Source organism: Arvicanthis niloticus, chromosome 3, assembly GCF_011762505.2.
Source record: "Arvicanthis niloticus isolate mArvNil1 chromosome 3, mArvNil1.pat.X, whole genome shotgun sequence".
Classification (NCBI taxonomy): Eukaryota; Metazoa; Chordata; class Mammalia; order Rodentia; family Muridae; genus Arvicanthis; species Arvicanthis niloticus.
The window spans coordinates 53,307,630-53,319,220 of NC_047660.1; the positions used below are offsets into that span (position 1 = coordinate 53,307,630).

General features: G+C 45.8%; 1 protein-coding gene across 2 annotated transcripts in view; it reads left to right on the forward strand.

The window, feature by feature from the left end:
* The window catches only part of Ephx2 (epoxide hydrolase 2), a 46,867-nt gene that overhangs the window by 25,994 nt on the left and 9,282 nt on the right, over positions 1 to 11,591 (forward strand). For both annotated transcript variants that reach the window (XM_034499246.2, XM_076930822.1), the window contains exons 6-12: positions 1 to 69; positions 1,528 to 1,623; positions 2,112 to 2,190; positions 4,495 to 4,529; positions 7,326 to 7,352; positions 8,723 to 8,808; positions 10,557 to 10,668. In XM_034499246.2, the coding sequence (XP_034355137.1) occupies positions 1 to 69; positions 1,528 to 1,623; positions 2,112 to 2,190; positions 4,495 to 4,529; positions 7,326 to 7,352; positions 8,723 to 8,808; positions 10,557 to 10,668 (504 nt within the window). The remainder of the gene's footprint in view (positions 70 to 1,527; positions 1,624 to 2,111; positions 2,191 to 4,494; positions 4,530 to 7,325; positions 7,353 to 8,722; positions 8,809 to 10,556; positions 10,669 to 11,591) is intronic.

Genomic DNA, 11,591 nt, shown 5'->3' on the forward strand with positions numbered 1-11,591 from the left:
TTTCCTGAAGCCCCTCTGCCAGTCCCGTGCAATCCAAATGATGTCAGCCATGGGTATGTGACAGTGAAGGTAAGTCAGCCAACTTCTCTCTGACCACAGGACATAGATGATATGTGAAATAACAGGGACCATTGAGTTGTCAGTCCACAAAGGTACAGATGGGAAAACAAGAGAACAGAGCATGGTAAATGAGCAGAGTCCTTGGTGGAGCATACACTTCTGATTGGCTAGGACTTGGTCATGTGACTATATTGCCTATTACTAGGGGAAGGCATGTCTAGAGATGCCAACATGTTTCAGGAAAATGGGATAAAGCAGACATTAGAAGCCCTGATGTTCACCTTGCCAATAGAGCCATCCAAAAAGGACTGTGCAAACAATCATATTTAGGAAGCAAACTGCTGATGAGGGGAGACAGCTCGGCTGGTCAGGCACTCACAGTGCAAGCATGAGAACCTGAATTCCAAGTGAAAACTAAAGCGAGGCGTGGTGGTGTGTGTTGGTAATCAAAACCACTGGGAGGCAGAAACAAGCAGATCCCTGGGGCTCACTCACAAGCAAGAATGGCCTACTTTGTGAGTTCCAGGCCAATGAGAGGTTGTATCTATCAATAATAAATAAATAAATAAATAAATAAATAAATAAATAGGACCACTCTTAGGGAATGTGTCTTAATTATTTTTTTTATTGCTGTGATAAAATATCATGACCAAGGCAACTTGTAGAAGAAAGGGTTTAATTGGGCTTATGATTTCAGAGGATTAGGGTTTATGATAGTTCAGCAAAGGCATAGCAACAAGTGGCTGGGGAAGCAGCTGAGAGCTCATATTTTTATTCCCAAGCAGGAGGTAGAGAGCGCGCACTGGGAACAGCATAAACCCATCCAACAAGGCCACACCTCCTAATTCTTCCCAAGCAGTTCCACCTACTGGAGACCAATTAATCACACTCATGGGCGTATGGGAATTATTCTCATTCAGACTACCACAGAATGATACCCAAAGTTGACCTCTGCCTGCCACTCATGCATGCACGTGCACCCTTGCATACATCACCAGCCATCACACACACACACACAGAGAGAGAGAGAGAGAGAGAGAGAGAGAGAGAGAGAGAGAGAGAGAGAGAGAGAAAACAGTTTTTCATAAAGTAGACCTAGAATTCTACATGTTACCATTTTTTTTGTAGAAAATCGGCTCTCACTGGAAAATTATGAAACATTGCTAGAACTAAGTTGCTTAGAGAGGAAGGAAGCAGGAAGCTAAATTGTTTTGATTCTGCTCCCAATTGCATACTTTTTTCATATCATAGTGAAAACCACCTGGTGTGTTACCCACATTAGCCACTGATAGTTCCAGCCATTGATACCTACCTAGCCTTTGGGTCTTTGAGCCTTTGAGCTGAGGTGACTGGGTCAGGCAAGGTCAGATTATCCCCTGAAATGGCTGTGGAATGTCACCTGCATAAGGAAGACCCATTTTGCCTGAATTGACACCAAGATTACTGTCACACCCCTCTCTTCCACAGCCAGGGACCCACCTGCACTTTGTAGAAATGGGCTCTGGCCCTGCCATATGCCTCTGCCATGGGTTTCCTGAGAGCTGGTTTTCTTGGAGGTACCAGGTAAGGAAACTGGGGAAGATGCTTCCCAATCAGGATGAGAAGAGGTGGTTTGGATGGTGTGGGCCAGCCTGGGATGTTATGGATGAATCATCCAAATTGTGACCACATGGCCTTAACAGTGCTGGCTATAGGAAGTTTCTTGAGGCAGTATTGATTCTCAAGACATCTGCATTATGACTTGGCTCTTGAGGACATTCTGCACCTCCTACTGGGAAATCTTAGTCACGAACACAGTAATATGCAGTGGCTTTGTCAGACAAGATGTCCTGCTCAGTGTGCTCTGATGCAGAGTACAACCCCACACTGTCCATGGCAGTCTTAGGAGATGAGCTCCATCTAGCTCCATGGGAATGAGACTAACAAATCCCATGTGACACTTTAGGTAGAGCCATTTACAAGTCAGAGGGAGGAAGAGATACAAGCACCGAGCATCAGCTAGGGACTGGCGAATCTACATGGCCATGCCTTTGAACTGATTTGTTTTCCAGATCCCTGCTCTGGCCCAGGCTGGCTTTCGTGTTCTAGCTATAGACATGAAAGGCTATGGAGACTCGTCTTCTCCTCCTGGTGAGTTAGCTGTTTTATAGATTATAGATGTCCCGTACGGCCATGCTCTGGTCAACATCTCTAGCCCCTGTGAGCTCTCCAGTCCCCTCGAGCTTGCCCTGTTCAGGTTGAACGCATAAATTGAAGCTCTGATCCTCTCTTTCAGTGTCTCATATCTTTGGTCTTAGGTTACTCCTGCTCTGTACACTCTGAGTGAGTCAGGAGGCACACAGGCTTGTGCTGGAAGGAGCCCTCTGCTGGTCATCAGGGATGTAGAACGTAGGATACAGCATCTATTTCTATAAAGGTTTTCATATGCCTAGCTGAAAGACTGAATCTGATTCCTCAGCTTTCCCTCCCCTCTGCCATTTTCTCTATGAAGTTGGCTGCTCTTGACGCCGGACATCCGTGGGCTCACACGGTAGCTAACCTTTCATGACTGGTTGATCTCATCTGCTATGCTGGCTCTGTGTTTATCTCTATTGAACTGTAGCTGTTCCTCACTTTCCAGATGAATGCATTCAGTGCTCAAACCACCATCTGCCTATATAGTCCTCCTCCAAAGACCACGATTGGCCCCATCTTTTGACTACTTTGATTAGCACTGCTCTAAACACGGGCATGCACAGTTGCACATGCATGCGCACGCGCGCGCGCGCGCGCGCACACACACACACACACACACACACACACACACACACACGTGCATCTCTGCCTCCCATTCTTTAGAACTGCTGGATTCTGCAACCATTGTAGTCAGATCTAAGCCCTACAGCTCCAGAACCCAACATCGAGCATTAAATGAGCATTTTTCTGATAAGAAGAGCTCTTCATTTGTATCAGGTTCAGGAGAGACCTTAGTTCAAAGGTCGTCGGAGCCCAGGTGTGGAGGCAGGGACATGATGCAGCCAAGTGTGAACACAGCTCCTCCAAAGAGCAGCGATGCTGTCGATGCTGTCGACAGCTGGGTTCTCTAATCTGCTTCCCACTGCTCTTAACCACAGTGATCACACCTGGCATGCCCGGCTCCTGTGCTGGAAGCCTCTGACCTAGACTGGGGCTTTGGCCACTCACAGGACCATCCTTCACATTCCTTGACATGCCATGCTGGAGGGAATGGTGGGTCATTCTCTACATGTGGCAGTGTCTGCTCAGTGTTTCTTGCCTCCTGAAGGACATAAAACTCAACGATAGACTAAAGGGAAGCTTTCATCCTCAGAGCCCAGGAAAGTCAGATTTCTAGTGTTAGTAATGAGAATACTTGCTTTATATTTCCCTCAGGACAGTCTGTTTGGAATTGCCTGGGTATGATTAGTGATGTAACAACATTCTGAATAGAGCCAATTAAAAGAGAAGGATTAGTCCCTGAAAGTCTGGATGTCCTAGTGTTGGGGAATTCGAGAGCAGGGAGGCAGGAATGGGTGGATGGGGGGAAACACCCTCATAGAAGTAGGAGGAGGGGCATCGGATAAGGGGTTTGGGGGGTAATGGGGAGAGGGGATAACACTTGAAAGGTAAATAAATAAAATATCCAATTAAAAACAGATAATGGAACTAGCAGAGAGAGAGAGAGAGAAAGAGAGAGAGAGAGAGAAGGATTTGAACTTTTATTGATTTTTTAAAATGTTTTCACTCCCAATGTAATCTTCAGGTACAATACAGTCCTTATCAAAATTCCAATGGTTTCTTTTCCCCACGAGACAAGGACTTGTCATTTATTTTGTTGGCAGGTTTCAAATTCCCTCCCTTGCTCCATCTCTCAAGTGCTCAAGGGCATATTTTTTAGACAAAAATAGAGAAATTTTACAATTTATGCAGTACCACATATATCCACAAAGAATTGAGTGCATTTTAAGAGAAACCACAAATCTCTAGGGATTTGAAATTAAATGTTGTGATTTTAAACATTATTCCAAGTTCATAGTAGTTAAGTGGTACAATACCAGTATAAAGACAGAGGGCAGAGGTTCCAACAAATGGAGCAGACTAGAAAACTCAGAAGTAAAACTCTCTGTCCCTCTGTCTCTCTCTGTCTCTCTCTGTCTCTCTGTCTCTCTGTCTCTCTCTGTCTCTCTCTGTTTCTCTCTGTCTCTGTCTCTGTCTCTCTCTGTCTCTCTCTCTCTCTCTCTCTCTCTCTCTCTCTCTCTCTCTCTCTCTCTCTGTGTGTGTGTGTGTGTGTGTGTGTGTGTGTGATGTAGACTACTATAGTCTTGAACTCACAGAGATCAGCCTGTCTCTGCATCCTGGATGCTGAGGATGATTAAAGGCATGTACGAGCATGCCTGATATCTATTCATTTATTCATCCACTCATTTCTAATTACAGAAATAGAAGAATATGCCATGGAATTGCTGTGTAAGGTAAGAAGCCTCTTCAGTAACACCTATAGCATCATTTTCATCCTGAGTTTCTCCCTGACATGAGCTAGGAGCACAGGTGTGCATCTGAACCCCAGGAAAGCACAGTGCATAGCTTCTGTGCTGACTCTCACTGATCACGGAGCTGATAGTTCTAAATGACAGCCAACATGTATAAAACATGGTGTGTCTCCCAAATAAAATTAGGCAGCCTGAGCTTGCTGCCCACAGTTGACAAGTAGTAGATCCAGATTTGAAGCCTTCTTTGCTCCAGTCTCTCCACCCCATCCTGGGTGTCCTCAACCACCAGCTCTGTATGTAAACTGTGGCTTCCCTGACACAGATAAGCTTCCAGGCAGGACTGTTTCCCTGCCTCAATTTCGCAGAGGTGACTCTTCTCATATTCAGTGTCTTGCTTGGGCCTCCCCATCAGATCCCCAGAAATCCACTCCCATCTCCCATCCCACTGCTTCCCACCAGATCCCCAGGAATCCACTCCCATCTCCCATCCCTCTGCCATCTACTCACCTAGCTTCACATTTATTTCTGTTGGAATCCTCCCAGGATGCATGCGCTGGGTTGCTCCAAAGAACCACACTTTCTGCATGGGGTCCTGAGGTCAGAACAAACAGGATGAAGAGAAAAATCCCTATCCTCCTCTCTTTGAGGTATCAGTAGTGCATCCACTACTAGGAATTGGCCCAAGAGAACTAATGATGAGAGAGCCCAGACCCTACTATTCAAAGCAGCCCTATCTGTAGTAGCTTCAAGTGGAAACAGCCAAGCACCATTGGCTACTGACTGGGTGGGCACTATGCCATAATCCATGCACTGGAAGGTTACTCAGCCATGCAGAGTAGTGAAACAGTGGACCCTGTCCTCGCATGAGTGGATGTGGAAGCTACCAAGTTAAGCAGAAGCCAGTTACAAAAACCACACACCATGTTACTCCATTTATAGGGAGTGTCGAAAATAGGCAATCCAGAGGGGACGTAGATTAGCGGCCACCAAGACACAAGGGAAACCAAAAGGAAGTGAAGCCTGTTGGGTAACAGGGCTTTCCTCTAAGGCAGTGAAAGTCTTCTGATACTGGGATGGTGGTGACAGTTTAACAACTCCGATTATACTAAACCCACTGATGTGTGGACTTTAAAGGGGCTAATTATCGGGTGTGGCATATTTATAATGCTCCTTTTGAAAAACCACCACAATAATTTTAGTGTAAAATTGTATTTTAACAGCTGAAATTGGCTTCAAATATGAGGTCAGAGAAAATGGAATTAAGACTCATATCACTGCTCATCTTCAGGTGCCTATAAAGCTTTCTCACCACGGTTCCCTAAATCCCTTGTAAAACCACTTCCCTCAACTACAACTCCTAAATTTGTGTGACAGTTCACCATGACTCATAGTTTTTCTAAAGCTGGGCACTCCTTTTATTTAATTTTCATCTTTAATTCACAAGTGATGCGTTCTGTCACACATAACGAGGTGTTTAATATCCACTCTAGGACAGTCACATCCAGGTAACTGACAGATGCATGACCGAACAAAATCATCATTTTATGATGACAGCACATGACATTCACCTGACATCTTTCAAGAACATATTGTCACTGATTATAGTCACTTTGCTACACATTATGTCCCTTGAAACTTTTCTACCTTTCACTAGTTGTACATACTAGAGAAGTAAACAGAATTGATATATTGGGAGTTTTGTTTTATTTTTAATAAAGAGGACTTCTTGTTTATAAAATTAAAATCTCATTTTTACTGTGTCTCTCTGTCTCTGTCTCTGTCTCTGTCCATCCTTCTCATGTCCACTGCCTCAGCCTCTGTTAGCCATATTCTTCCATACTACCTCAAAGATAACTGTTCTGGATCTCATTAGAGTCTCTCTCTCTCTCTCTCTCTCTCTCTCTCTCTCTCTCTCTCTCTCTTTCTCTCTGCTTATTTTACTACACCATCACATTCTCCATGTTGCTACAAATAAGTTGATTTCACCCTTTTGTGTGTGACTAGTATCCCTTATGTGTATGTGCCCTTAATGTTCTAAGTCTTTCATCAACTGATGAACACTTGGGTTGATGGTGCCATCTTTAGGCTCCTGTGAAAATGCTGCAGTAAACATAAGTGATTTTTATTTGGGGGTGGGAGCCTTTATTCTACCCATAAGCCTCCTGTATATTTATAGCCTTGGGATTGCACGTTGAAACTGCTGGATGCAGCATAGCAATAATGTCGTTTAAAGTTCACTGGTGTTGGGAGATGTATCTACACCTAGCTGGTTCTTCTACTGTGTGTGGCTTTGGGTGTGGGAGTTTAACCTTTGCAGGTCAGGCTCTGGACTGTAAGATGCAGAGAATGGCTGGAGCTGTGCATTTTACAAGGTTGTTAGAATCCAAGTGTGATTCTCAGCTTGTAGAGACTGGAGAGGACACTGAACTCACTCTGACCTCCCTGATGAACTAGAATGTAGCAAGGTGCTCTCATGTACTTCAGCAGGCTGTGTCACTGCTGAACATTTCCTGGGGTCTGTTGAGTTCATAGACGCAATGACAGAATACGAAGTGAAGGTGTTTGTGTGTGCTTCCCCAGGACGGAACCCATGGTTTCTATCAGAGACTGCGAGAGGTCTCAAGAGACAGAGGGACCACTGTGGTTCAGGAAGGGATAGGGGATCCATGACTTGAGTTTCCCTGGAGCTTGTGCTAACACTGTGTGGTGTAGAAGCAGGAAGCTAAGCTTCTCTCCACCTTACCTGTCTGATACCATGTCTGTGTGCTCTTTCTTAAGGAGATGGTGACATTCCTGGATAAGCTGGTGAGTCATTCCTTCAGTACGATCTCTCTGGAAAATTCCGAGTGGATCTTGGTGGTGAAAGGAGGGCTGGAAGCCCTGGACAGCTGACCGTTGGTGACTATGAGCAGAGAGGACCAGGAGAGGAAAGGCATAGGCTCTAGGCAGTGTCGGGGGTTGGGGGTCGGGGGTCGGATCTGTCCCAAAACTAAAGATAGCCAAGGGAAGGTTGGAGTAGGTCTTTTTTGCTATTCATTCAAGAAAAGGGAGGTAAATCCCTTTGTTGGCTTTCATCCAGAGAAAGGAATCTTGAGCATCAGAGAAAGATATGGGGGAACAATTTTAAAGCTTTTATTTCACAACTCATTAAAACTTGAGTCCCTTGTGACAAATCTCAGATCATTACGTGATGCTGACATTGTTGGGAATGTCAAACTCAGTCACGGGAATGAAAGCCAGTGGCCATGGTAATCTGCAGAGTGCATGTACTGTTCCCCAGACTGTTCTGCCATGTTCTCTGTCTCACAGTATTGAGCTGGAAAGCAAACACTGCAGGGTGGTCTGGAAAGAATGAATGTTCTAGGCCAGTGGTAACAGAGGGAGAGAACAGGGAGCCTCAGAGCAGTGGGGTCTAGCTTATTAACTGGATATAGGTTGGAGAGGATGATGACTGTCTCTGCTCCATGAGATTGAGTCTGGAAGTGGTGTGTGTGTGTGTGTGTGTGTGAGAGAGAGAGAGAGAGAGAGAGAGAGAGAGAGAGAGAGAGAGAGAGAGACAGAGACAGAGAGAGAGACAGAGACAGAGAGAGAGACAGAGAGAGACAGAGAGACAGAGAGAGATAGAGACAGAGAGGCAGAGAAACAGAGAGACAGAGACACACACAGACACAAAGAGAGAGAGACAGAGAGAGACAGAGAAACAGAGAGACAGAGACACACACAGACACACAGAGAGAGACAGAGACAGAGAGAGACAGAGAAACAGAGAGACAGAGACACACACAGACACAGAGAGAGACAGAGACAGAGAGAGACAGAGACAGAGAAACAGAGAGACAGAGACACACACAGACACACACACAGAGACAGAAAGAGACAGAGAGAGAGAGAGAGAGAGAGAGAGAGAGAGAGAGAACTTGTGGTTAGTCTCCTGCCTTTAAGGACTTTAATTCTTTAGAATTAAATTCAAATTAAATTTAATTCAAAGCCTAGTCATTTGCAGAAACCAAGGAGTGGAGGAAGAATGTGTGAGAGGTAGAGTTAAGAATGGTACATGCCTTCGAGGGGCTCCTGTGGGTTCCTGTTGGTATCACTGGGCTTGTCAAGGAGAACCTTTGGCTCTTTTCTCCCCATCCAGAAATCCATCTTCATCGTGTCTATTCTTGTTTCTCTAGGGAATCCCTCAAGCAGTGTTCATTGGCCATGACTGGGCTGGTGTGCTGGTGTGGAACATGGCTCTCTTCTACCCTGAGAGAGTGAGGTAAGCCACCAGGTGCACTAGGATTTACTACGCTGGACTTGAGTCCCCCAAGAACTGCTACAGGCTTCTCTGCAAAACATCTAGACAATGGTATGTAATAGGGAAGGTAACCACACTAAGCTACTAAACTCCCAGGAATGGTCTCTGACCTAATGATTGACAACAAGGCAGGTAATTCAGAGACAGGGTGTCTTGTAGGAGCTCAGGGCTGACTCTGAGTGGGTGAATAAAGAAGCGATAAAGGGTTCATCACAGAGTCACATCAGTAAGCAGCAGGAGAGAGTTCACCCTGGTCAAACTTCAGAAAAATATGGCCTCTAAGTGGGCAGTGAGGCACATGCCTATAATCCCAGCACTTAGCAAGCTGAAGCAGGAGGATTGTGCGTTCAAAGTTACCACAGGGGATGGAGGAGAGACAGGACACAATTTTATCCAAGACTGAATGACAAATCACGTCACCTCTTAGGCCTTGGTTTTTTCAACTACAAAACTACCACTGGAACTTGTAGCCAGACCCACATCCTGAAGTGTTGTGCAGTGTGCAGCTCCCACAGCATGGCATGGTCCCCACCACAGCATCTACAGTTGTTATTAAGGCTCTGTTGGTAGCTTTGGATGGCCTGGACCCTAGCAGGGGAAGTGGACCTTGTGGCCACCCACAATTGAGCTCGAGAGCTGCAGTTAGTGTCTCTGTTTTCTGTGGCCACAGATAATATAGTCCCTCCTCACATGGTGAGGTTTTGAAGAACAGAACCAGAGAGTGCTTCATTCAGTCAGCCGCATCCCTTTTCACATGGTGGAGTTACATCAAAGACTGAAATGAACCAGGCGCTTCCTAAATCATACACATCAGCCTTCTTTCTCTGTCTCTCTATCATATTAGCTTGAGACAGGATGTCTCCGTGAACCCTGGCTGCTTTGGCTAGGCTGGCTGGGGAGTTCTCTCAGGGTCTGCCCCTCTCTGCTCCCACAGTGCAGGAGGTTGCAGGCTCTTGTGGCTGTGCCTGGCTTTTTACATGGGTGCTGGAGATTTGAACTCACATCCTCATGCCTTCACATTTGTAAAGCAAATGCTTTTATCCACTGAGCTACCTCTCCTGATTCCTTGTAAAACACTTATAAAGTGAATATATTACTGATACACACACACACACACACACACACACCACACACACACACACACTCCTTCCTTCCCTCTTTCTCCTGTTTCATTTAGACTGAAAATAAGAGTTTGGTTCTTAAAGATTCAGATTCACCAAAAAAAAGTTACCGTATAAGCATATTATAACGCTGTTGAAAATAAACCAATGGGAATGCTGTGTAGCTCAAAGACGGTCATATATGTTGTTTTACTCAATTTAATCTCTTCCCAGCAAAAATTTGCCCAAATAGCAGACTTGAGTGAGACATCCCAGCATGCCCTCATCTCCAGTTCCTCCTGTGTTCCCTCTCAGGCTCCCTAACCCTTATTTCTGTAGTGATTGCTTCCTATCACTCTCAGAAAAGTGTGTGTGTGTGTCCACATATGTGCACATGTGTCTAAGGCAGGTAGGTTTAAAAAAAGTTGCAACTGAGTGGGAAACCCGCACTAGTTTAGGAATCAGAGTTCTAATACCATCCACTGCCGGGATGAGACTTCGTGTGCATAATTTTCCCACTTGAGCTTCGCATTTGACCTGATATGTTCTTCCTGAGTCATGTCTGTCTCCTCACCAGGCTCGTTGTTTTAATGTTGCTTATTCCTGCAGGGCCGTGGCCAGTTTGAACACTCCGTTTATGCCACCAGATCCTGATGTGTCTCCCATGAAAGTTATCAGGTCTATTCCAGTTTTCAATTATCAGCTGTACTTTCAAGAACCAGTAAGTGTGGGACACCAGGAGTGATGATGTCAGTGTTGTTGCCTTCCTTTTCCTCCTTCTCTTCTGTTCCCTCCCTCCTCCCCTCCTTCCCTCCCTCTCTCTCCCCCCACTTCCCTGTCTCTTTCAGCTTATCCCTGCCACTTAAATATTCTGAAGCATTAGGTAGAAATGACTTTGCAAACAGGCTCAGGCATACTCATCTCAGATACAGTGGGTTCTTTGTGAGTAGGTGAACATTTCTCTGTGTCTGGTTGGCTGGCTCCAGGCTGAGAAGCAGGAGACAGTGTCAGGCTGCCTCCTGCTGCTTCTGTGATGTGTGGAGCAGGGCTCTGAGTGCCCACTTGCTGTCCTTGGGCTCTTTCGAGGAACCTTGTACTCTGCTCACTGACAACTGAGCCTTGTGGAATGGCACTGACTACCCAAGAGTCCCACAGAGAACAAGTTCCACAAAGACAGCCCTGGACTGTGGTCATCCTTGTGATGGGGTCTGACACTATATTGGACAGGGATTTTTTCTGAGAGCACCATGAGTTGCCTGATCAGAAATAACAAGAGTCCATCCCCAATGCACTCTAACCAATGAACTGCACAGCCCGGCACCAGCTAAGCTGTACTATGGCAAGACTTCTGAACCAAGCAGGCACTTTGCTTGCTACTGCCTTGGTTTAGCAAGTCTGGAGTTCTCCCAGAAGCTGTGCCTCCTTCAGGAATCTCCACCTCCTCAAGAAGCCCTGCTTCCTTCCACCATCACCAAACAGCTCTGCCACCTTGACCCCACATTGCCATGTGTGTGATCCTGGTTCACCTTGAGGGCCAGAGCTCACTTGGCTCTTGCAGCATTGGTGGGTGGCCCTGGGGTACAGTAGGGCTGAACCAATGTTCTCAGAAGGATCCCATAGCCACATGCATAAAGCCACGGTCCT